Source organism: Lithobates pipiens, unplaced genomic scaffold, assembly GCF_037356315.1.
Source record: "Lithobates pipiens isolate NorthernLeopardFrog02 unplaced genomic scaffold, aLitPip1_a1.2 Scaffold_30, whole genome shotgun sequence".
Lineage (NCBI taxonomy): Eukaryota > Metazoa > Chordata > Amphibia > Anura > Ranidae > Lithobates > Lithobates pipiens.
Window position 1 is genome coordinate 74,945,105 of NW_027507791.1, and position 27,733 is coordinate 74,972,837.

General features: G+C 43.9%; 1 protein-coding gene across 1 annotated transcript in view; it reads right to left on the bottom strand.

Annotated features, from left to right (window-relative positions):
* Positions 1 to 18,477, bottom strand: part of ACTR10 (actin related protein 10) — a 30,367-nt gene extending 11,890 nt beyond the window's left edge. Inside the window, exons 1-6 of the mRNA XM_077464461.1 lie at positions 18,344 to 18,477; positions 16,080 to 16,152; positions 11,304 to 11,386; positions 8,420 to 8,528; positions 6,055 to 6,162; positions 3,170 to 3,237 (exon numbers count right to left, since the gene is read on the bottom strand). Coding sequence (XP_077320587.1) covers positions 3,170 to 3,237; positions 6,055 to 6,162; positions 8,420 to 8,528; positions 11,304 to 11,386; positions 16,080 to 16,152; positions 18,344 to 18,420 — 518 coding nt within the window. The 5' untranslated portion in view covers positions 18,421 to 18,477. The remainder of the gene's footprint in view (positions 1 to 3,169; positions 3,238 to 6,054; positions 6,163 to 8,419; positions 8,529 to 11,303; positions 11,387 to 16,079; positions 16,153 to 18,343) is intronic.
* Between the last annotated feature and the right edge of the window lie 9,256 nt (positions 18,478 to 27,733).

A 27,733-nucleotide genomic window follows, 5' to 3' on the forward strand; every position in this document is an offset into this window, starting at 1 on the left:
CCTAAAATAACTTGTAGAGAGCTCTCATAAGCATATGGAGGTAGGAAAGGAGAGATGTCCAGATCCCAGAGATATTTTCACTTAGTGGAGATGGAGGCACAACTGGAATAGTAACAATAATGGTTCCAAATAGAATTTGCTGTGGGCCTGAGATTTATCCTGCTAACAAGCAAGCATATTTTCCATATATTCAATATTGTTCAATTCATAAGCCCAGGCAGCGAGTGATGGTGGCCCAGGTTGGTGTCAGCTTCTGGCAAGAACAGTCCAAGCTGCTGTCAAAATGTGTCCGATCAAACTTTTTTTTTTTTTTGTAAGAGCCTGGCATTTGATTAGGGAAATGTCTCCCACCAGGGTATTATATGATTGCAGTATTTTGTATCAAAAGGGGAAAATGCATGGGCAAGTTCCCCAAATATGGGGCATGGTGCCGGGGCCCACAAACAGCAGCACATATCAGAAAGGGGAGGGATCAATTTTATGAAGAGTCATTGGGCAATGATACCAACGGGGGAGAATCCGGTAGTTGCGCTGTTGGGTGTAAGAGGAAATTGACAGTTTGTATGACAACAATAGTACTTTATCCCATTCCATCCCCTGGTGTATTCAAGTCCTGTTCCCACTTGGAAAGAAATAAGGTGGAGTTTGGATTAGATAATAGCAGCAAAATTTGGTATATCTAGGAGTGTGGGTGATCAGGCCTGGTGGACCGAGACAGCATTGACTCAAACTCTTTGGCACCCCTCATAAGTAGGTCCGAGGAGGAGAACTGTTTAAGGTAATGTTGCAATTGTTTGTGCCCAAGCCAGGCTATCTGGGGGTTATGGAAACTCAAGAGAATTTGAGCGAGAGGTAAGATTGTTCCCCCATGCAACGTAACACGTTAAAAGGATTATCACTCCTCTGCCATGAAAGGAAGTTAGGACTAGTCAAGGTTGGGGAAAGGATGGAGTATGGTGTCCAGTTCTGGGCACCAGTCCTCAGGAAGGCTGTACTGGAAATGGAGCGAGTACAAAGAACGGCAACAAAGCCAATAAAGGGTCTGGAGGATATTAGTTACGAGGAAAGGTTGCGAGCACTGAACTTATTCTCTCTGGAGAAGAGATGCTTGAGAGGCGATACGATTTCAATTTACAAATACCGTACTGGTGATCCCACAATAGGGATAAAACTTTTCCACGGAAGGGAGTTTAATAAGACACGTGGCTACTCATTAAAATTAGAAGAAAAGAGGTTTAACCTTAAACTGCCTAGAGAGTTCTTTACTCTAAGAGCGGCAAGGATGTGGAATTCCCTTCCACAGGCGATGGTCTCAGTGGGGCGCATCGATCGTTTCAAAATACTATTAGATAAGCACCTCAACGAACACAATATACAGGGATATACAATGTAATACTGACATATAATCACACACATAGGTTGGACTTGATGGACTTTTGTCTTTTATTGACCTAACCTACTGACCCAGCTATAAAACAATTTCTGACCCAGGTATACATATCATGCTTTGAAGTGCTAACAAGCTATTTCAAGTTGTGAGTATAAAAACACAAATATTGTTTATATAAGACTTTATTATGGCAGGGGTGCCCAACCTTTTGAAGAGCATGATGATCACGTAGGTGATTTGGTAACCAGTAGCAGGTCACAAAGAACTTCCCCCCCAAACAGAAAATGTAAACAAGCCCTTATTGTCCTGAGACCCCTATAAGAAAGTAAAGGAGTTTTGGTGCACTTTCAGAAAGTGCATCAAACCCGCAGGATATAATATAAGTCTATGGCTCAGAGCAGCTAACATCCCATAAAAGTGCACCGGTGGATCAGTGTGAAAGCAGCCAAATAACCCTTTTTTTAAAAGTGCTAATATGCCAATTGCAAAAGTTCAGTGTATGTGATTTTTAATACACGGACCCTTTTGCTCTTCCAGCTTCTCCTGGCATCACTCTCCAGGCTGCTGAAATGTTGCAGGTGCACTTGTTATTACTCCGCTTGGGAAAGGAGCTGGCGCTACAGAGGAAACATCAGCTTATGTGCCTCCTGCTCCCTCCACTGGCTCCATGCACTCTAATGCTCTGGGATGGCGGGTCGGCAATCCGCCTATTGTGATCTGGGCTTGCCAACCAACCATTCCAGAGCATAGGCATGCTCTTCCCTAGTTTGAGGTTGCAGGCCACATCAGAGGGCTGTGACCATGGGTTGGGTACCCCTGTATTATGGTTTCTTTACTACCCATGTATCTGCCCTTTAATGAAGAGATTTATAATAACTAGGTTTGACTTATGTGACTAGATAGTGTCTGCTCACAAATGTATATAGCACATAGGTGACTTTTCATAAGAAGCAAACTTACTTTCTTATTGCTATCAACATTTGTTGTAAAAGTATTAATGACATTCAGACAAAATCTGCTTGCTTAATATAATAAAAAAATAAACTATATAATTTGACCTTTACATCAACACAATAGAGTAGAATAATTTATCAAGTTACAGCAAATAGAGCTTAAAGGAATTAATAAATCCTCCATATTTAATACTGTAAAGGGCAACATGAAGCAGATGGCGCCATCTCTAAATGAGGAATACACCCCCTTTTTTATTTGTTGTGCAAATACTTGACTTTGGAGAAAACCATGCAAAACCTCGCCAATAAGTGCAAGGGCCTGCATGACAGAATACAAAGTGATTGGACAGTTTAGGTATGTTCTTGTATTAGAGTTCTGGTAAACCGAAAGTTGATTGTACAAAGATTGTATGGTCAGATTTGAATGTGGTAAGCCTTAGGGATGTATCTAAAGGCAGAGGTGTGATGTAGCATTTATCAGATTAAATGTTCATACCATTCATGTACTGTACACAAATCTATGAATTCCAAATGTCAGATTTTGTGTTCCCCTCACCAGAGTAACACTGATATAAAATTTTAAAATCACAATGATTACACTTTCAGCGATATTTATACGGGCTGCATAGCCTGCCCTTTTGTTTGTGTATGCTCTGCATGATTAGTTCTTTAATGCCCGATCTTACTTGATCATATGGACCTGTCATATTCTTTCCATTCTGTTTTATATTATATTGTGGGATTTCTTGAACACTAAATAATTTATTTTTAAAAAAAACAACAAAAAAAAACAAACACACAACACACACAATGACTGAACACATACTTGTGAATGGCTTTTCCACCCAGAGGAAGCGCTCCCCAGCAACTGAGAATTGGAATACCTTCATATACCTTTTACATGTTAAGAAAGTAATAATGATAATAATAATCATAATAAAGATATACAACCCATTTAAATCATAAATCATAATAAACTGCATTTATTCTTTTTCTGTCCCCTATCCATGGCCCAATCTAATCCATTCTACCCCTCCACAGATGCATACTTATCTGGATCCAACAACCACAGTTCTGCCGTTTGTTTAGCGATGCTCAGCAAGTCTTTGCCACCCTGGCTGTGCCTGTGCATTAGTGCCCCATAAGCTACTATGGGGCTGTGTACCAAGGCCAGAGATGATCAAAGAAGGTTCCATAGAAGTCTATGAGGCATAAATGTGCTGGGGCAGCCAGAACATTGAAGGTTTGCACTTCTGGATGTAAAACAGGGGAACCGCGCTTGTCAACTCAACATACGTATGCATCTTCAGAGGGGGAGGAAAAAAAAAAAAGGGAAAATGCACATTATTTTAACCACTTGCCTACTGGGCACTTGTATGCCCTTCCTGCCCAGACCAATTTGTACCTTTCAGCCCTGTCACACTTTAAATGACAATTGCGTGGTCATGCAGCACTGTACCCATATTAAAGTTTTATTATGTTTTACTATCTTTTTGAGGCAGATAGAGCTTTCTTTTGGTGGTAAACACTACTTTTTTTTTTCTTTTGTTTAGCAAAAAATAAAAAAAGACAAAAAAAAAACAAAGACCAAAAAAAATAAAACATTTTTCTTAGTTTTTTTACAAAATTTTGCAAACAGGTAATTTTTCTCCTTCACTGATGGTCACTGATAGGCGACATGGACAAGGAGCCACCAATTATCAGTGCAGATGTCCCTTTAACACAAGCCCACATCGGCTCTCTTCTCCCCTCCTCACGCTGTTAGCGAGAGGAAAGGAATGCCGATAACCGGCTGGTGTTTACTATGCGATTAGCTGTCATTGGACACAGCTGATCATGTGGTAAAGAGCTGCCAAGATTGGCTCTTTACCCAGATCTGTGAGCAGCTGAGTCCAGAGGACTCAGTAATCACAGAGCACGACGAGCAGGGAGTGTCATCACAGGAGGACATCATATGACAACCTCCCGGCAAAGCAAGGCTGCAATGTAGTAGTCTTTCGGCTATAGCGCAGGTGGGAAATGGTTATCCTTTACTATGTATGCAAAGCCACATTATTATTTTTTTCAGTTTTGAGTAAAAGAGGGGAAAATTGGAACCCCTGTCAGGTTATTATGCCATCTTGGGTACCATTAGAGGTGCAATGGATCGTCATTGATCCGTGATTCGAATGAGTCAACCTGTTCGGATCGGCCCACCCCGTGATCCACAGAGTGCTCCACTGCCTCGGCCTTAGGAAAGGCCGTGGCTTCGGCCTAGCTCCGGAGTGGTGGCCATTTTGGTACACCCGGCGGCCGTTTACAATGTTATCGCTCTGTCAATTGATGGATCGATCACTTGTAAACAAACATGTCATGACGCCGGTTCCTCTCTCCCCTCTGTGTACTGATCTGTACAGTGGAGGGGAGAGATCGGATGGAAGCAGCGCTATGGGCTGGATCTGTAGTGCCCACAGCGCTGTTCTATGACAATTGCAGTCACATCCTTCCATACTCTGCCAATACCCTGCAACACCCAGCCATACTCTGCAATACTCAGTAATACCCAGCCATACTCGGCCAATATTAGCCCTTGTACACACGGTCAGAGAATCCGTCGGAATGTGTCCTATTGGACCGTTTTGTCGGATAATCCGACTGTGTGTGGTATCCATCGGACCAAATTTTCCAACTTGCTGGAAATATTTTCCGACAAACTGGTCCGATCGGACATACTCCCATCATGTTTAGAAAATTTCGATCGGACAAAGTGCCACGCATGCTCAGATCAAATTCCTACATCAAAGCTATTGGCTACTAGCCTGAACGTAGTCCCATCGTAACGAAATTACGTCATCACGTTCTGAAAGATCGGATTTTCCGACAACTTTGTCCGACCGTGTGTATGCAACAGTTTCGGACAAGATCCGACGGACAAAATCCGACGGATTTGGTTGTCGGAATGTCCGACCGTGTGTACGTGGGGGAGATGAAGTGGATATTACAGTGGGGGCTATATGGTTGTGGAATTTTCACAGGTTTTTGCAAATTCAATTATTTTCTGATCTAAAAAATGATCCGATCCATGACACTGATCCGAGGAACGATCCGATCAGTGAGTTTTTTGATCCGTTGCACCCCTAGGCACCATTAGAGAGATTTTCCATCACTTCCTGTCCTGTTGACAATCTTTTATCAAACAGGATGTGGGGGAAACGCTCTGACAATATTATTTTTAGGGGAAGAATCCTTGTTGCACATTTATTTGTCTGTGTCCCCTGAGTTGTGGTTTGACATATATACTTTAAGACCCACTGTAACATCTCTAATTTCCAATGGAAGTAGACAGAAGTAGTTGACCTTGAACACCAAACAAAACTTTATTTTCAAATTCGGTCTGAAAGTGAAAAAGGTTTAAACCAGTTTTTGCTGCTGTCCACAATTTGATTTTCCATCATTTCCTGTCTCAATGACACAATGGGAAGTGAAGAAAATTTTCACTTGAGTGTTTATATACACACAAGTTAAAAAAACAAAAACAAATTAAAAATAAATAAATAAAATTAAAAAACACACAGCTTTAATACTTCCCCCACATAATTCAAAAAAATAATAAAATAAAATAGCCAGTTGCCTATAGACTACAAGCACTCTATATGCAGATTACTTTGTATATATAACCTAAAGGAACAAAAACATATCCCTAACCAATGATAATAGAACGGAAAAGGATACAGGTAGGACGAGGCTTTCTGCATATCCGCAATCCAGCACCATGGCAGAGTTGATGCCAAGTGTCAAAAGAGACATCAGGTGACCCGGAGCAAATAGGACAGAGGGAACCTGTGAAAACAAAAACATAGAACTGGTTTACCTGACCCACCCTACAATGCGCTATAATGTGAATGCTTGTCCCCCATTACAGCACATGGTACACAGAATCCTGCCATAAACAAAACTGGGGTGCAGCAGAGCAGATAAACATCTACTGTTTAACTGGTTTTCCTCTAGGAGCTTCAGATTCTTTTTTAATTATAAGAAAGTTACAGCTAGTTGACTTTAGGCCATATTGGCTCTGTGTGTATCTGTATGGCTCGGGTAGGAACAATATGCTGTGAGCTTCTCTAAGATTGGGACTAATGAGAACTACGTACCACGTATTCTGTAAAGCAGTACTGCTGCTGCTGTATAAATGTACACATTAAAGAAGGAACAATCAATAACCACCTTTTTGTTTTACAGAATGAAAACTTACAGGGCTGGGCTGTCCTCTCCTCATTATTCTCACTGGCTAGTAGTGATCCACTATTTTGCAGGAGGGAGCAGGACACCAGCCACACTAAAGGAATCTTGTAAGATATTTGTGTGAGCTGCTTGGTGGCTACATTGTAATGCCGAATCTTGTTCAGTGCTTTTATGATACTAAAAGGTTTTCTTTAAAGTGGTTGTAAATCTCAAACATGAAATATGAACAAAGCATATCCCTCTATAGTGTTCACTTGTCTCAATTAGGAGTACTACGTGTCATTTCGGTCTACTGCTTCATTCCTCCAACGTTAGCATGAATCACTTCTGACAAGTTTTCCTGACAGAGAAAAATGGTGACAGGGGAGGGACCTCCAGTTGATTGACAGCCTCATCTCTGTTCCTGTAAGTGTGCGTGTGATTTGTTTAATCTCTGTATCACCTGAGGACAGTCATTTCATTGGGTAAATGTAAGGGTTTACAACCACGTTAAGCCTTGAAACATACAGGAACGACAATTTAAAGCAAATATAAAATTACGAGCAGACATGCCACTTTTTTTTTTTACCAGCCTGTTCTTAGCCTTCTTTAGAATGTACACTGAGCTGCCCATGTGCAGCTCAGTCTACATTCTAAAGAAGGCTAAGAACAGGCAGGTAAAAAAAAAAGTGGCATGTCTGCTCGTAATAGTGGCATGTCTGCTCGTAATTTTATATTTGCTTTTAATTGTCTTTCCTGTATGTTTACTATGTAAACCTTGACGCTCGAATTACTAAACTTCCATGAGCATGAGCAGCAGTTAAGTAATTCTGGCTAGTCCAGGCAAATGAAGATCCTGAACCCAGCAGTAGACATGGTGAAGGTACTGGTGCTAGTGAGGGAGCGAGGGGAGACGAGTTAAGTTAGGTTTTAAGGCTTCAGTTTATTGGATGGAAAATCTTCTGATTTTGTTCAAATTGGTATCGTGCGTGGGGGGGTCACCTTCTAAACCTTTAAAACTCTAACTCATTTCGTATTCTTTCCTTTCTTCACCTATCTCTTTTTGGGTTTAAATATCTTTGCCGGCCATCTCTAACCGGTCTGTCATGAGGTGGCAAATCGTAATATAAACACCAGTAACAGTCTATAACATTTTTTACAGAGGGACATAAATGTAACAATAATGACGTCAATGCTACCTCAGAAAACAATATGTCAGATCAATGTTATTGGAAGGTTTTTATCGTTAACAGATGTTGGTATGGTAATCACTTAAGCGATACTGTTTATTTATTTTGGATTTCTGTTTTATCATGGAAAATTGAAAACTTGAAATAAAAAAAAACTATTGGAAAAAATAAAAATAATACCGGTAAATTGGTATCATACACATTACACAACAAGCCAGTGACCTTCACCAAAAAAAATGAACGTCCATTTTCAATCTACAATCAACCAAATAAACCTCTTCTGTAACTGCCAACATTTGTTTTTACAATAATACAAAGATTTCAGTGCTGCTACCAATATAGTCCACCATCAACAGAGCTAACAGATGCCTGATCCACAGTCGCCCATCTGAGTGTAATAGTCCATAAAGATGATCCACACAATCACTATTTCTCTAAAATCATGCTTTTTTTATTTGGAAAATACAATCAGTTGACATGTTTCAGCCTACATGGCTTTAATCATAATCAACAATTATGATTAAAGCTATGTAGGCCGAAACTCATAAAGTGATTGCATCTGCGTACTATACACTGCGTATTCCCAAATAAATAGCAAGATTTTAGAGCAATAGCGGTTGTGCGGATCATTTTTATGGACAAAAACATTTACAATTTTTGTGTCCACTGCAGTGTAAATTCAGTACCTCAAAGTACTTGAAGAGAACCCGGGTGAGAGTTTCTCTAAAATGAGAGGGAGAAAGTACAGATTCTATGATCACAACGCGGCGGTCCCGGGGATTCACCAGAAGGTGCCTGCAAAGTAAAACAGAAGGATGTAAGTGCAAATAAAGAAAGAGACCAAGTAACAATAAACACAAAGAACCCAGCAGTTTGGCTACATAGCACCCTTATACTGTTACAGCCGGAAACTGTCACCTCTTGCTCAGTCTAATGTTTCCATTACATTGATCTTCACGTATAAAAAGGGGCTGAAATTTGAGAGTGCTGACCATTGTATCCAACCAGAGGCTGGCGTTTCTTTTAAATTTTTCAGTTGTTTTGCCAAAAAAAAAAAAAAGTGTTTTTAAAAAGGGAAATCTACCATGAGAAAATGATGGAAGCTACCACCACTGACCTACCTCCAAAAATTCTTGCTGTCTGGCTTGCATGCTAACTCTCTGCTTTCAACAGTCTCACTGGACATAAAACAAGTATGCAGCTATAGAAGACAAATCTCAAAAACTGCTTACAACATTCAGAAACTCCAAAAGGAAAAGAGGCCAAAAAGCATGAATGACAACCAGGGTACAAAGATTTTCAGCAGTGGCAGCCTCCATTAAATTCTCCAGACTCTCAGCCATAATATTTTGTAATACCTTATATGGAACCGGTTGTGCTATGATACATGTATCTGTACTGTTATGTTGTCATTTCATGATGCTCCAATACTTAACCATTTCTTATGATATTTCCTTTCTGTATTGACCTCTTGGAACTCAATAAAAAACGATTGAAAGTAAATTCTCCAGACTGGTTTTCATTTGGCATTTATTATTCTGTCACAGAACACATGTCCAGTAATCGACCTTGTGTGTTCAAAATGAAGGAGGCCGGCTGCTCAGCACAGTAAAAAACAAAAACAAAAAACACTTTAAAGTGGTTCTAAAAGGTTGAAGGTTTTTTTACCTTCACGCATTAAGATAAAAACCTTTTGTGTGCAGCTCCCCCAATACTTACCTGAGCTCCCTCATGATCCAGCAATGTGCATGAGAGCATCAGCTCTCCACGGACTCTACCTTCTCATTGGCTGTGACAGCAGCAGGATCCATAGGCTTCTTCTGCTGTCAATCACAACCAGACGGCCAAGGAAGAGAGAGTGGGGAAGCGGAGACGATCTGTGGCTCCGTATCTGAATGGACACGCAGAGCAGCAGCTCGGGAGCACGGCTGCTTTAGTGCCCCCATTGCAAGCTGCTTGCTATGTGGGCACTTGACAGGAGGGAGGGGCCAGAAGCGCCGGAAAAGGAACCCAAGAAGAAGAGGATCGGGGCTGCTCTGTCCAAAACCATTACACAGAGCAGGCAAGTATAACATGTTTGCTATTTTTTTTTGGCCTTTAATATCACTTTAATGATTTATTTTTGAATACAGAGCTGCATAAATTTGTGTCTTTTATATCTGGCCAGAGTTCAGGCTTGAATGAAAGTCTATCTACAACTTAAAACTCACTGGCAGAATCTGTTGCCATCTTAAAGAGGGATTCCATCAAAAAAAAAAATTTTTTATATATATATATATATATATATATATATATATATATATATATATATATATATATATATATATATATATATATATATATATATATATATATATATATATATATATATATATATATATATTTATATTTATATTTATATATTAAAAGCCAGCAGCTATAAATACTACAGCTGCTGACTTTTAATAAATGGACACTCACCTGTCCCGGGTTCCAGCGATGCCGGCAGCCGAGGCCGATCGATCGGCCCTCGGCTGCTGCCGCCACCATTCTAGGTGAGGGAATCAGGAAGTGAAGCGAATCGGCTTCACTTCCCGGTTCCCTCTTGCGCATGCGCGAGTAGCGCAGCGCAATAGGAAATCTTCGCGCTGTCACTGGGACCCGTGTGTGTCCCAGCAGACAGCGCGGCAGAACAGGAAATGGCGTAGACTCCATACCCGGAAGTGGGTGTAAATATCTGTCTTTGACAGGTATCTCCACCCCCCTCCCCCCTGAAAGGTGCCAATTGTGACACCGGAGGGGGGGAGGGATCCGATCAGCAGAGGTTCCACTTTAGGGTGGAACCCCGCTTTAAAGTGGTTTTAAACCCAAAACCAAAAATGTAATATATTGCAGCTTACCAATCATTAGATGCGGTAGCTGTATTAGTTTCCTTTTTGTAGGCTTCCCCCCCCCCCCCTCTTTATTTATCTGGTGATCTGACTAGCAACATACCTCCTGTATTAGAGAGTGTCCCCACTCTGGATGAAGGTGCACAGGGGGCAAAATTGAACAGCAGCACTGTCAGTCTGGGGGGAGGGAAGTGTTAGATGGACTAGCAGATTTAAATACTCTAATAAATTAAACTGAAACTTCAGCTTAAACTTTATAAGCAGTTACAGCAAACAGTTGTTTTCCCCATTTGGGATAAAGAAAGGTTTTACATAAATAAAAACTGATCATTGTATGCATCCCTGTCAGTGGTAACATGGTTTGTCTCATCTCTGTAACCAACACATTCTGCTTGCTTTTGAAAAACAGATATACTGGTTGGATCACCAGATGAAACTATAAAAAAAAGAAAGCTTGAAAAGGAAAAACACATTCAGTCATATCTAAGAGTTGGTAAGCTGCAATATAATAAAAGTTTGCTTTTGGGTTCAATACTGCTTTAAAATCATACTGAAAATCGAATCCAGACCCCGACCATTCCATTGTGATGTTGCCTTTCTCAGTGATGGTCACATATTCACAGCTGGGTTGTACATACATAAAACCAGAGGACTCCTATGGCCATAAACATAAAAAACAACAAAGACCAGAAAGACTTACCTGAAATACAGCATGTGAATAAATTCTATGAGATATGAATAGAGTTCTTCTGTGTTGATATTGTACTGGACAACTTTGATTGGCTGTAATAAATAGGGGAAATTTCAACTTTAGCACACAGTAAACATCTTGCAATAAAAGAGAAGCCTGAGTGTAAGCCATTGCCGACTTTTTCTGGGTTTTTTTTTTCGGGAAAAACTGACATTTTACAAATAAAACAGACAATTTTGAAAAAAATAAATAAAAATATTTCTTACTTTCTGCAATAACACATATCAAAAAAAAAAAAAGTATTCGTCAGTTCAGGTCAATATATATTCTAGTACATATTTTTGGTAAAAAAAATAAATAAAACACGATAGGCGTATGTTGATTGGTTTGTGCAAAAAGTTATTGTGTCTACAAACTATGGGATAGATATAGGGACTTTTATTTATTTTATTTTTTTTACTGGTAATAGCGGCGATCTGCGATCTTTAGCGGCAGACAAATCTGACCCCAAATGACACTTTTTGGGGACTAGTGACATTATTACATTGATCAGTGCTATAAAATTGTACTGATCAATGTAAAAATGACACTGGCAAGGAAGGGGTTAACACTAGGGAGGGAATCATGGGGTTAAGCGTGTTCCCTGGGTGTGTTCTAACTGTAGGGGGATGGGCTACCAGGGACATGACACAGATTGCTGTTCCCGATCACTTGGAACACGGGCACACTCCCGCGGTGCACGTCCGCCATCTCTTGTGCAAAGACCAATGTACACCTATGGTAATTTGCGCGGGAGAGCTGACCTGCTGCTGTATAATGACGGCGGCTGGTTGGCAAGCAGTTCATTTCTCATGAATCAGCATCAGAGGACTCCTAATGTGCCTGCAACTTCGAGTGCAACAAAACAACTCAAGCCATCCATTTAGCATGACACCTAAAATACAAGCTTTAAAGACCTGAGTACAGGTTTCCTTAGAAGTGTTAGTCTAGCCAAAATGTTTTTTTGGATATACAGTATCTCACAAGAGTGAGTACACCCCTCACATTTTTGTAAATATTTTATTGTATCTTTTCATGTGACAACACTGAAGACACTTCAAAGACACTTTGCTACAATGTAAAGTAGTGAGTGTACAGCTTGTATAACAGTGTACATTTGCTGTCCCCCTCAAAATAACTCAACACACAGCCATTAATGTCTAAACCGCTGACAAAAGTGAGTACACCCCTAAGTGAAAATGTCCAAATTGGGCCCAATTAGTCATTTTCCCTGCCTGGTTTCATGTGACTTGTTAGTGTTACAAGGTCTCAGGTGTGAATGGGGAGCAGGTGTATTAAATTTGTTGTTATCTCGCTCTTTTCTTTTTCTTGTGTGTTGAGTAATTTTGAGGGGACAGCAAATGTACACTGTTATACAAGCTGTACACTCACTACTTTACATTGTAGCAAAATGTAATTTCTTCAGAGTTGTCACGTGAAAAGATATAATAAAATATTTACAAAAATGTGAGCGGTGTACTCACTTTTATTTGATACTGTGGTGTTAAAACTTTCTTTTATTTTCTCTCCATCTCTTTCCCATTGGGAAAATTTCCTTTCCCTTTCTTTTCCGAGATCCCGAGTGAAGAAAGAAATCTCTAGAAAGTGATGAGACACACATCACAGGGACTGATTCCTCCTTAAAAAAAAAAAAAAATATTTATATACTATAAATTTGGATTTCCCATCAGTCACTTCAGTGAAAATAGCCACCAGAACAAATTGAGGGGATGAATCTCTCCAGCGGGGACACAGGAAGCAATACAAGCCTGATAGGAGCTTAAAAACACTTTGGGCAATGCATACACTTTAAGCAATACAGTATTGCCACTGATCCCTCCAGCTTGCAGATATGAGAATGACAGAGCAGCAGCATGCTAATGGGTTCAGTCCTAAAATCCCCCTCCTATCACCAAGATAGCAGTGATTACCTGACAGCACTATGCAAATTAATAGAGGCTGGAAAGGTTAAGGCAGACCAGAGATGATGCGACTTCTTTTCCTGCAATCACGGGTTGAAAGAAAAAATAAAATAATAAAATATCGTCTGGTCCTTGCTGAACCAGATGAGTTTTGAACCATCTATAAACAACTTAAGAGTGCTGCTCCACCTCCCCGAGTCAGAGCCCTGCTGTGCAGAGGATTACAGGCAGCCAATACAAATAAATGAATTGTTCCCTTTAAAGTGAAAGATATAATGCAATAACAATCATCTTAAAAATGTTACCTTCCCTCTACTCCTACCTATCCTGTATAGCATGCATTAAAAACAGCAGTATAAATAGATTTATTTAATCTAGCCAAGTCCAGTGATCCAGCAGCTCTGGCTCCCCTGTGTCAGAGAGTGGGTGCTGCAGAGAAGAGGAAGGTGGGGCGACAATAAGAGTTTATGGCAGTGATGGTGAACCTTGGCACCCCAGATATTTTGGAACTATATTTCCCATGATGCTCCACTACAATGCAGAGCATTATGGGAAATGTAGTTCCAAAACATCTGGGGTGCCAAGGTTCACCATCACTGGTCTATGGGATGTGTTGAGGCCCTGGGAATTCACAGACGTAGTTGAGCGCTACCTTACACAGAGGATCCAGATATGCTGGATCACATGACCAGACTGGACTAAAAAAAAAAAAAAAAAAAAAAGGTATTTAAACTGAAATTTTTGAAACAGGCTATGCAAGATAGGTAGGAAAAGGGGGAAGCAGCATTTTTAAGATGAATGGTTGTTTGGCTTTATGAACACTTGGGCATTTTAAAAAAAGGCAATGGTCTAATGTGCTGGTATGCATTGTATTAAGTCCCGGATCATTTGGCTAGACAAAGACCAGACCACTTTTTGCAATTCGGCACTGCGTCGCTTTAACTGGCTATCGTGACTGCGACATTATGGCTGACACTTCGGCCAATTTTGACACATTTTTGGGACCATTGGCTTTAATACAGCGATCAGTGGGATTAAAATTGCATTGATTACTGTAAAAATGTCACTGCCAGTGAAGGGGTTAAAATGTATCCTAGGGAGTGCTCTAACTGAAGGGGGATGGGACTGTGCAGGGAAACTAACAGATCGCTGTTCATACTCTGTATGGACAGATGATCTGTCAGTTCTCCCCTCAAAGAACAGGAAACTGTGCGTTTACACACACAGCTCCCAGTTCTCCTTTTTCCTCCGAGCAATCGCAGGAGCCTGGCAGTTATCGAGACCGCCGGGCACTCGCATCGACTTGGGGAGCACGCAAGCAGCATAACGGCGATTTGCGCAGCCGAATCATGCTGCCACAGTACAGCTGCGGCGGCTTGTCGGCTGATGGTTAAAGCATGTTATACAGCACAGTGATCGTGCTGTGTAATTTGGCCCCTTGTATCACCTGAAACACCTGGCTGATCTGGCCTGGTTCTGCCCCCCCCCCCCCCTGTAAAAACTGACCACAGTTTATCATGGCTGATGAGCCCTGACACCGTTGTCAGTTTACGTGCCTCTGTCATCCGCAGCTCTCCGGTCCTCTCTCCCTCCCTGTCTGCTCTGTGTCAAGTGCCCACCCCTCCCCCTCCTGCTGCTGAAATTACTTTTAAAATCTTATATAACCCTGTGTGTTTGCTTATGATAGGTGCTCCTGTCTGTGTTTTATGAAAAAAAAAAAAAAATGTGACCGGCCGGCTCTCTTCTCCTCTCGTCCCGAATGACATCAGTGGGGGAATATTGGCACCACCTGCTGCAGCTGCCAGTAGAGGAGAGGAGAGAGCTGACCGGTCTCGTGTGCACTCTGAAATCAGGTATAGCAGCATTTTTAAAATAAAACACAGAGACAGGAGCAACTATCATTAACAAACACACAGAATTATATGAAGTTAAATGAATGGGTTAACAACCACTTTAAATACCAACAAAAGAAAACATTATAAAAATTTGTACAGTGTTGCATGACTGTGCAATTGTCAAACTGCGAAAATTGACCTGGGCAGGAAGGGGGTAAAAGTCCCTGCTATTGAAGTGGTTAATCTGTCTACACTACCTAATGAATCCGTGATCTGGAAGAAGCATGCATCCAAAACAGTCTCAAAAGCCTATTAAAAACCATTGTCCTCCATGAAGACAGGATACAGGAAACAGCAGCACTCCAACTTTCTAAAGTTTTGCCAAAACAGGGCAACTGTTACAACAGTAAACATGCACATCATAGGGGGAAAAAAAAGCTATATTGTTTACAAGTTGTGCAGTCTACATGTAGAACAAGTAAAAAAATATGAATTTTCAGTTTGGCTTTAAAGCGGAGTTCCACCCATTTAAAAGTCAGCAGCTACAAAAAGTATAGCTGCTGACTTTTAATAATCAGACACTGACCTGTGCCATGGTCCAGCGACGTGGGCGTACGAGGCCTCGCTCCTTTGCCCCCTCCTCCCCGAGGTGCCGAGCCACGTGCTGTGATTGGCTGGAAAATCTTCTGGGACCTGTGACATGTCCCAGAAGATTGCAGGGAGGGAGGGGGGAGAGGTGAACTTCCTTCCGGTGCCGCGGAGCCAGGGGAATCTTGGTGCCCGTAAAAACAGGGTACCCATTCCTCCCCCAAAAAAATGACATGCCAAATGTAGCCTGTCAGGGGGTCATATGCACTTAAAGCGGAAGTTCCATTTTTGGGTGGAAATTCGCTTTAAGAGAAGTAACTGAGCATCCTGCAAAAACACGCCAACTACATATCAATAAAAGACATAATAGATTCTGTTTCCAGGTGATCTCCTGTGGCTACCTTTGCAAGGCCAGGTTTTCGAATTTCGCTTCGAATAATGCATCTTGGTCCTGTTTCACCTGCAAATCCACATCTTAAAAAAAAAAAAAAAAGAAAGAAATTATAATTAGATGAAATCCTTCATTTATTCACTTAAAGTGAACCCAACACAATTATTCTGCTCAAATATATCTAAACACAAGAACAAAAGTGTAATATATTGCAGCTCATCAGTGCTTAGATGTGGTGGCTGCATTCGTTTTCTTCTTCTTTTTATTTTTCTCAGGCTAAGCACATGTTGATCTTGCCAGAAATGTAGTATAAGTCTACATTCACAGTTTTGGCTGCACACAGACTGGTCACAGCTAATTGGCAAGTTTTTATTTGCCCTTTGCATAGCGTGCTGCAAGTTATACCCATATTTAGGATGTAAAATGGTTGCAAGCAGCTTTAATATGATACAAATAAAAGTGAATAGAAGTAAGGCAACCTTCTATTAATAAATCAAATCCACCAGCAAACTCTGATTGACCTTACAGGCTTGCAGACTGACATAAAAAGCAGAGAGTTAAATCCCAATCTGATAGAACACTATCCCATTCTCTACACTTTATTCAACATGGTTGGCAAGCAGCTTTAGAAATTTCACAGAAAATCAAATAAAACAATCAAATTAGTGCATGCATGCCCACATGTTTGACTATATATATATATATATATATATATATATATATATATATATACACACACATACACACACACATATACACATACACAAACATACACACACACACACACACACACATATATAGTGACCCCTACAGGAATGCATCCCAATGACAGCTTCCATGTCTCCCCAGCTCCATGCAGCTTTATGACAGATCCCATGTATCCCTGATGACAGGCCCCAGGCATGCTAATAAAAGAGGTCATACAGTATATCCCCAATTGTCAGGCCCTATTACATTCTAATGATATATCCCATGTACCCCAATGATAGATCTCATGTATCCCCATCCAACAGGCACCATGCCCCCCCATAAAAACAATACCATGAATGCCAATGACAGACTCCAGGATCCCCAACGACAGATCCCATGTATCCCCAGCTAACAGGCACCATGCACCCCAATGAAAGATTCCATGCATCCCAATGACAGTCTCCATGTCTCCCCACCTGGCAGGCTCCATGCACCCTTATGACAGATCTCATGTATCCCCAATGACGAGCCACAGGTATACCAATGAAAGATTTCATATGTTCCCCACTGGCAGGCCCTATACACTCTAATGATATAGTAAATGTACCCCAATTACACTTTCTATATAACCTTAGCTGGCAGACACCCCATGCACCCCAATGACAGATGCTATGTATGCCCATCTGGAAGACTCCATATTACCAATGACAGATCCCATGCATCCTCAGCTGGCCCACCTCATGCACCCCAACATATCTCATTAACTCTGACAACAGATCCCATGTATTCCCAGCTGGCAGACCCCATGCACCCCAATGACAGACCCCATGGCACCCAAATGACAGATCCCATGGCACCCCAATGACAGATCCCATGTATTCCCAGCTGGCAGATCCCATGTATTCCCAGCTGGCAGATCCCATGCACCCAAATGACAGATCCCATGTATTCCCAGGTGGCAGTTCCCATGCAACCCAATCACAGATCCATGTATTCCCAGGTGGAAGACCCCATGTACCCCAATGACAGATCCCATGTATTCCCAGGTGGCAGACCCCATGCACCCCAATGACAGATCCCATGTATTCCCAGGTGGCAGACCCCATGCACCCCAATGACAGATCCCATGTACCCCAATGACAGATCCCATGTATTCCCAGGTGGCAGATCCCATGCAACCCAATGACAGATCCCATGTATTCCCAGGTGGCAGACCCCATGTACCCCAATGACAGATCCCATGTATTCCCAGGTGGCAGATCCCATGCAACCCAATCACAGATTCCATGTATTCCCAGGTGGCAGACCCCGTGTATTCCCAGGTGGAAGACCCCATGTATTCCCAGGTGGAAGACCCCATGCACCCCAATGACAGATCCCATGTATTCTCAGGTAGCAGACCCCATGCACCCCAATGACAGATCCCATGCAACCTAATAACAGACCCGATAAACCCCAATGACAGATCCCCTGCACTAACAGGTCCAATACACTGCAATGACAGGTCTCATGCCCCCCAGTATTAGATCTCATGTCTCCCCTGAACCCCAATGCCAAGCTTAGCACATGACTCCGGACACTCACTTAGTAAATGCTTCTCCCAGGTCTATGACCACCGCGGTCTTCTCTCCCCCACTCCCCAGTCCCTCGTACAGCGGCATCTCCTTCTCTTCCCCGGGCCCGGCCAGCTGCTCATGCGCACTGAATGGGGAGGATCCGGAGACACACAAAGGTCCTTCCAGGAACACGGGCTGTCCTCCTAAGTGCCGGTCCAGATTTCATTCCCGTTTTTCCATTGAAAAGCGTTCAAATGAAATGTTATTTTATAGAGAGAGATTTACAAGTAACGAAGAGCATTAGAACGGTGGCTTTGTTAAGTTTAGTTAATATTTCTATACAGGCGTTGTATATGGGCGCCTTCCGGACAACAAAGCACACTGGAACTTGTAGTTCATATTTGAATTATTAATTGTGTGTTGTCTGCCTACAGTGAAAGCCCAGCTCCAGCCCAAACTCTGTTTTATCTCTGGATAGGGCAGTGACATGTGTTAGGTGTTACTACTGTTTCCTGTTTTAGTGACAACATTGCCACCCAGGCAGAAAGTTACTGAAGGCTGCACATGGGACTCAGACAGCAGGAGAAAGCTGATAGGGGATTTGATTCACTTTGATCTACTAAATCACCATTCTAATCATAGTAATAGAATAGATAACTGACCGATTAAAGTATTATTGCAGCGTATGTGTCCCCCTTGGTGATTGGTCTACATATCACCAGACAGGAAGTAAGGGAAAATCTCCCCAAAGAGAAGTGACAGATGTTCTAACCCTTCCCCCAAAACACCAGATGACGTTGGTCTCAGCCAGCTGTTCTCAGCTAGGGTTCCTCCAGAGATTTCTGGGGCTCCTTGAGCTGAGGCTGTTTGACCTCCGATTTGATGGTGCCTTCGGGGTCAACTCCACTAGCATGACACCATTTTTTTTTTTTTTTAGCTGTCTATAAGCTGGGCTTTTTTCCCCCTGATTACCAATGTAGAAAGCATCATAGCTCCCAACTGTCCCTGATTTCGAGGGACTGTCCCTCATCTTAAACTATGTCCCTCTGTCCCTCTTTCCTCCTCATTTGTCCCTCATTTTTGGTCTGATCCATATAGTTGTATATAAAATGTACTATTTCTCTATCTAAAAGTGTTTTGCGGTGCTAAACCTTTCATTTAACTTCTGATTTTCTGCATCTGTAAATTCCAAAACCAATATAAAGTAATAGTCGTGGTATAAAAAAGCACTTGTGGGTTTAACCAATCTTGTTTATATAATTCTCCTTTAAGGGGGCGTTTCCTATATCTACAAACTTTTGCTAATAGGTGTCCCTCATTCCCATCTCATAAAGTTGGGAAGTATGTTCTTCCAACTGAATGGATAAATAACTTGTATAGCGCTACATATGCAAACTAAATCGCCTCAGGGCACTTTTGCTGCCAGTGTCCGTTTGGATCTTCAGAAGAGATGGGCCTTGAGCTTCTTCCTGAAGGCCAGATAGATTTCCTCTGAGCGGATGTCCGCGGGTAGAGCATTTCATAGCCGTGGTCCTTGCACTGTGAACCTTTGTTTGCCTTTTAATTTGTAACGGGTCTTGGGGATGTGGAGGGGGTTCTGGTTAGTTGACCGGAGAGTGCGACCCGGGGTGTAGTGCTTTATTTTGTCGCAGAGGTATTGCGGGGCTTTACCTTGTGCACATTTGTGAGTGAGGCAGAGGTTCTCGAATGTAAATCGATCCTTCACTGCTAGCCAATGGAGGGTCCTCAGGGATGGGGTGATTGATTCCCAGGGTTTTTTTTACAGTTACCAGTCTGGCTGCTGTGTTCTGGACGGTTTGTAGATGTGAAATTTGGTATTTTGGAAGTGCTATATAGAGGGAATTTACATAGTCGAGTCGGGAATTGTTGATTGTTCCAACTACTGCTGCTGTATCCAGGGCCGGACTGGGAATAAAAACCAGACCTGGAAAAAATTTCATACCAGCCACACAGCATAATGTCATTATTTTCTTGTTCATGAAAGGGAAAAACATACATTTTAAAGCACATTTGACATTTGATGAAGAGAGTATTATATATAGATATAAAATCACATAGGGCTTTATATATATATATATATATATATATATATATATATATATATTCAAATTCCAGTTAAAAGTGGTAAGTGATCAATCATCAAGGGGGACCCCCAGGAACTTAGAATGTGGGGGAGGACCACCTTCTGCAGAAAGAGTACACTAAGGTAAGGGGGGTGAGTTACTAATATAAGGAGGAAACCCTTTATATCAGTGCCCCCTTACATTATTGTATTAACTCCCCCCTTACATCAGTGACCCCCCCCTGACCGGCCTGGTGGTGCTGTCACTGACCTCCTCTCAGATGCACTGCACAGGGCTCAGTCAGTCGGCTCCAGCTTGGTGGCTCTGGTTTTATCCTATAGTCTTCTCTCCACAGTCCACACAAGTGTGACTTCTCCCATGACCCCCATCCCGGTGGTGCTCCCACTCTTGACTTCTCCCCAGACTCCCTCAGAGACTGCAGGCATAATACAGGAGATGGTCAGAGACTGCAGACTTGATGCAAGAGCTCAATGCAGCCTCATCAGTGCCCACAAATGCGGCATCACCGTGCCCACCATTGCAACCTCACTGTGCCCATCAAATGCAGCTTTACTGTGCCGTGGATGTAGCCTCACTGTGCCCATCATTGCAGCCCCTCCTGTGCCCCATGTCCCAGTCTGCAGTCCCTGTCTGTGGGAAGGTGTGTTGCTGATGCTCGGTACGGTACCTTGCATGCCAGCAGGATGTCCATTATGGCCAGCAGCAGGCAGGGTCTGTTCTCGTTTTGGATGGGGACAGTGCTCCTTCCAGAGGGTCTGTTTGCCTTGAGATGGAGTGGTCCCTGGCCACCTGCACCTTCAGCCGTCCTTATTTTCCGGCCTGTCCTCTGGTCCTGGGGAAGTGGAGAGCACTGGGTGGGAGCTGGAGAGAAGGGGGAGCAGAGAGTACTGGTAGGGTTGGAGAACACATGGGTGGGGGCAAAGAGCAGGGGGAGTGGAGATCACAGGGATGGGAAATGGAGAGCGCTGGGGGGGGGGGGAACTTGAGAGCACTGAGGGGGCCAAAAAGAACAGGGGTGGAGAGCACGGTAGGCTGAGAGCACTGGGGGGGGCTAAGAGTGTGGGGTGGTGAAGAGCACTGGGGGGGGGCAGAAAAACAGGGGTGGAGAGCACGGGGGCTGGAGAGTACTGGGGGGGTACAAAGAGCAGGGGGGAGTGGAGAGCAATGGGGGGGAGCTTGAGAGCACCAGTGGGGGCCAGAAAGAACAGGGGTGGAAAGCACGGGGGACTGGAGAACACTGGTAGGGTTGGAGAGCACATGGGTGGGGGTAAAATGCAGGGGGGGTGGAGAGTACAGGGGTGGGGAGTGGAGAGTGTTGGGGGGAGACAAAAAGAACAAGGGTGGAGAGCACGGGGGGGGAGTGGAGGGCACTGGGGGGAAAGAACAGGGGGAGAGCACTGGGGGGGAAAGAACAGGGGGAGAGCACTGGGGGGAAGGACAGGGGGGAGAGCACTGGGGGGCAGAGGGGAGCACTGGGGTGGGAGAACGGGGGGGGGACACTGGGGGGAGTGGAGAGCACTGGGGGGAGTGGAGAACACTTGCGGGGAGAACGGGGGGAGAGCACTGGGGGGGGGAGAACAGGGGGGAGAGCATTGGGGGCGCGGAGAACAGGGGGAGAGCACTGGGGAAGTGGAGAGCACTGGGGAGAGCACTAGGGGGAGAACAGGAGGAGGAGAGCACTGGGGGGGATAACAGGGGGGGGGGGAGAGCATGGGAGAGAGATCACTGGGGGGAGTGGAGAGCACTGGGATGGTGGCTAGAGAAGGATGGGGAGAGCTGGAGAGGGGGGGGGGCAGCAAGAACAGGGGAGGAGAGAACTGTGGTGGTGGAGGCGAGCACTGCGGGGGGCAAGGAGCACATGGTGAACTGGGGGGGAGTAAAATAAGTTTGATAGGAGAATCGGCATGGGTGCCCCCTGCAGCCCCCCCCCCCCATCGATCCTCCTATCCAGGCACATAGAGCGGACTGCACTGTGGCATCTCATCCTATGGATCACAGCTCTGGCTGGCTCTGTGTTCGGCGGCCGCTCTGTAATACAGTCCCGCCCCCCCCCCCCCAGATCGGCTTGTGTGATAGGCGGAATGTTGATTCTATCTACTATCACACGAGCAGGTCGGGGGGGGGGGGAGGGGCGGGGCTGGACTGTGTTACAGCGTGGGCGCCGAACACAGAGCCAGCAGAGCTGTGATCCACAGGAGAGAGCAGAGGATGAAGCTGCAACTAAAAGCAGCCCCAGGGCAGGCGGCCTACCGGGAAATCTCCCGGTATCCCGGTAGGCAAGTCCGGCCCTGGCTGTGTCTCCTTCCGGGATGAAGGGAATGAGTCTACGCAGTAGGCAAAGAAGGTAGTGAAATCCACTGACTACTGATCCTATTTGTGCATCCATCGTCATGTTTGAGTCAAAGATGACTCCGAGGCTTTTGGCTTTAGTGCTTGGGGTGATGGGTTGTCCGAGGATGGTGAGTGGTGTGGACATCGTGCCAGGGTTTTTGTTTCGGTTTGCGTGAAGGAAAAGAGTTCTGTTTTGGATCCGTTGAGCTTAAGGGAGCTCTCTGTCATCCAATTGTCGATCAATGAGAGGCAGTTTTCCAGTGCATGGTATTGGTCTTTTTTGTTGGTGATGCGTAGGTAGATTTGCACGTCATCCATGTTGGAGTGATAAAGTAGATCCTGGTTGCTGATGATTTTGAGGAGTGGGCGGAGATAGATATTAAAGAGCGCAGGTGACAGGGGTGATCCTTGAGGGACTCCAATATAAGAAGCATTCTTCCCACTGACCATCACATAGCTCCCAACTGTCCCTGATTTGGAGGGACTGTCCCTGATTGGGAGCAATATTCCTCATTTGTCCCTCCTTTTGGTCTGATCTATATAGTTGTATATAAAATGCACTTTTTATCTTTCAAAAAGTGTTTCCCAGTGCTAAACCTTTCATCCAATTTCTAAATTTCTGCATTTGTAAGAAGCGTTCTTCCAATTGACCTCTAATGTAAGAAAAATTCTTCCCACTGACTTCCAATATAAGGAACATTCTTCCCACTGACCTCCCATGTAAGGAACATTCTTCCCACTGACCTCCCATGTAAGGAACATTCTTCCCACTGATCTCCCATGTAAGGAACATTCTTCCCACTGACCTCCCATGTAAGGAACATTCTTCCCACTGACCTCCCATGTAAGGAACATTCTTCCCACTGACCTCCCATGTAAGGAACATTCTTCCCACTGACCTCCCATGTAAGGAACATTCTTCCCACTGACCTCCCATGTAAGGAACATTCTTCCCACTGACCTCCAATGTAAGGAACATTCTTCCCACTGACCTCCAATGTAAGGAACATTCTTCCCACTGACCTCCAATGTAAGGAACATTCTTCCCACTGACCTCCCATGAAAGGAACATTCTTCCCACTGACCTCCAATGTAAGGAACATTCATCCCACTGACATCCCATGTAAGGAACATTCTTCCCACTGACCTCCAACGTAAGGAACATTCATCCCACTGACCTCCTATGTAAGAAGCATTCTTCCCACTGACCTCCCATTGAAGAAGCATTCTTCCCACTGACCTCCCATGTAAGAAGCATTCTTCCCACTGACCTCCCATGTAAGAAGCATTCTTCCCACTGACCTCCCATGTAAGAAGCATTCTTCCCACTGACCTCCCATGTAAGAAGCATTCTTCCCACTGACCTGCAATGTAAGGAGCATTTTTCTCACAGACCACCAATGTAAGGAGCATTCTTCCCATTTACCTCTAATGTAAGGAGCAATCTTCCCACAGTCCTCCAATATTTGATGTTTCCCACTGACCACCAATGTAAGAGGAATTCTTCCCACTGACCTCCCATGTAAGGAGCATTCTTTCCACTGACCTCCCATGTAGGAACATTCTTCCCATTTACCTCCAATGTGAGAAGCACTCTTCCCACTATCCTCCAATATAAGACACACGTTTTTCCCACTGACCACCACTGTAAGAAGCGTTCTTCCAATTGACCTCTAATGTTAGAAAAATTCTTCCCACTGACTTCCAATATAAGGAACATTCTTCCCACTGACCTCCCATGTAAGGAACATTCTTCCCACTGACCTCCCATGTAAGGAACATTCTTCCCACTGACCTCCCATGTAAGGAACATTCTTCCCACTGACCTCCAATGTAAGGAACATTCTTCCCACTGACCTCCAATGTAAGGAACATTCTTCCCACTGACCTTCCATGAAAGGAACATTCTTCCCACTGACCTCCCATGTAAGGAACATTCTTCCCACTGACCTCCAATGTAAGGAACATTCTTCCCACCGACCTCCAATGTAAGGAACATTCTTCCCACTGACCTCACATGAAAGGAACATTCTTCCCACTGACCTCCCATGTAAGGAACATTCTTCCCACTGACCTCCCATGTAAGGAACATTCTTCCCACCGACCTCCAATGTAAGGAACATTCTTCCCACTGACCTCCCATGAAAGGAACATTCTTCCCACTGACCTCCCATGTAAGGAACATTCTTCCCACTGACCTCCAATGTAAGGAACATTCTTCCCACTGACCTCCCATTAAAGGAACATTCTTCCCACCGACCTACAATGTAAGGAACATTCTTCCCACTGACCTCCAACGTAAGGAACATTCATCCCACTGACCTCCTATGTAAGAAACATTCTTCCCACTGACCTCCCATGTAAGAAGCATTCTTCCCACTGACCTCCCATGTAAGAAGCATTCTTCCCACTGACCTCCCATGTAAGAAGCATTCATCCCACTGACCTCCCATGCAAGAAGCATTCATCCCACTGACCTCCCATGCAAGAAGCATTCATCCCACTGACCTCCCATGTAAGAAACATTCTTCCCACTGAGTGACCTCCAAAGTAAGGAGCATTCTTCCCACTTACCAGCAATGTAAGGCACATTCTTCCTCCCGACCTCCAATGAATTGGCTTTATCTGGGGTTCCCCAAGACCTAAACATTATTTGGGAGGGTTCTTCTATCTACAGGGGTGCTTACATTGGTCAGATTTCAATTATTTATTAAAAAACTTTAGCCTAAATGGGAAAAACTGTAACAACTTATAAAGTGCTGGCAGGAGTTTGACTTTCATTTGTTATTCAATTCCATCTAGATCTGCTCATCTAACATTACCTTCTCGCCAGATTGACACTGCTGCTGTCCAAACGTGCCTTTGCTTCCATCCACTGTGGATACGCCCTAAGGCTCATTATACATATTACAATCTGACCGTACAATCTTTGTAAATCAATTTTATATCTACCAAAAAATGTTATATGAGGTCACTATCTAAAGCTAGGCTCAGTCACATCTCATCTCACATCTAAAGGAGCCCTGGGGGAATGCTGCTTTTAGGCTTGCCTCTGACACATCTAAAGGAGCCCCGCCCCAGGGAATGTGCTGTTGCTGGGCTCTATCTATAGCTAGATGGACACATGCAGAACAAAAAAATAGTTTAACCACTTCGCGCCCGCCCTATAGCCGAAAGACGGCTACAGAGCGGACGCTAACTGCCGGGAGGCCGTCCCCCTGTTAACTTCCGCAATGCATGCTCCCGCGAGCGCGCATCGGGGAAGTTCTGTGCTGGCTGTTGTCCCATCATATAAGGTCCCCCATCGGATAGTGTCCGCTGTGTACTGCGCATGCGCAGTACACAGCACCACAGATTCCGAAAATAGCTGAGGATGACCGGCGCCTGCGCAGTGAGTCCAGGTTCTATCCCCACCATACAAGTGGACATAGAGCATAGAGTAGGAATATAAAAGAGCCGAGCGCAGCGAGGCCGAGCCCGAAGCATGGCGAGCGAAGCTCACATGCGAGGGGCCCTCTAATTTTCATAACCCTATGTCCGCTTGGATGGTGGGGCTACCACGTACACTCACGGCGCAGGCGCTGTTCAGCTTCGGAGATTTTCCGAAGCTTCGTCTGCTCCGTACTGCGCATGCGCAGTACGGGGCAGACACTATATGATGGCAGGACACTTTCTGCCAGAACACCATGTCCCTCGGACACAGCCAGTGACAGATCGCTGTAAACGGCCAATCACAGCGGCCGTTTACAGCACGATCGGCCTATCCAATGAGAGATGATCTCATATGTAAACATATGAGATCATCTCTCAGCGCCGCTCTCCCTCCTCACACAGACAGCGTGTGAGAGGGGAGAGATGAACGGCTGCAGCGGCCGTAAGCTAGAAAAAAATAAAATAAAAGTGCCATCCGCCCCAGTGCCATCCTCCCCTGTGCTACCTGCCCCCAGTGCCACCTGTTAGTGCTATCTGTCCCCAGTGCCACCTGTTGTCAGTGCCATTTGTCCCCAGTGCCATCTGTCATCAGTGCCACATATTAGTGCCATCTTTCATCAGTGCCACGTATCAGTGCTATTTGTCATCAGCGCCACCTGTCATTGTCACGTGCCATCTGTTGTCAGTGTCACGTGTCATCAGTGCCATCTGTCATCAATGTCACGTGTCAACAGTGCCACATATTAGTGCCACCTGTCATCAGTGCCACGTATAAGTGCCATCTGTCATCAGTGCCACATATTAGTGTCATCTGTCATCAGTGTCATCTGTCATTATCCTGGTGCTCCAGGGCCTTCAAAAGTGTAATAGGTAGTCAACAAGTTAGATGTGTAATTTATGCTCCTAGAAGACCTGATGGCGCTCCCTGCATGTTGGCCTCTCTATGTGGCCAGTCTGTGAAAAAATCCCACACATGTGGTATTGTAATACATGTGGTATACACATGCCATGGGAGAGAAATAACCTATGACAATGACAATTTTGTGGAAAAAAATTTAAAAAATAAAAAATCTTAATTTTGCAAAGAATTGTGGGAAAAAAATTACAACATCAAAAGCTCACCATGCCTCTTACTAAATACCTTGGAATGTCTATTTTCCAAAAAGGGGTCATTTGGGGGGTATTTGTACTTTCCTGACTTGTTTGGGTGGCAAGAATGAGATAGGCCACCAGTACATCAGATGTGATCAATTTTGTGCGATTCGCAGCACAGCTTGTAGACTCTCTAACTTTCACAAAGACCAAATAATATCCACTAATTTGGGTTATTTTTACCAAAGATATGTAGCAGTATAAATAGTGGCCAAAATTTATGAAGAAAAATTAATAATTTCCATAATTTTGTCACAGAAACAAAGAAATATGCGTTTTTTTCAAAATTTTCCGTCTTTTTTCATTTATAGCGCAAAAAATAAAAACCCCTGAGGTGATCAAATACCACCAAAAGAAAGCAATTAATGCGAGTAATTGTCATTCAAAGTGTGAGAGCA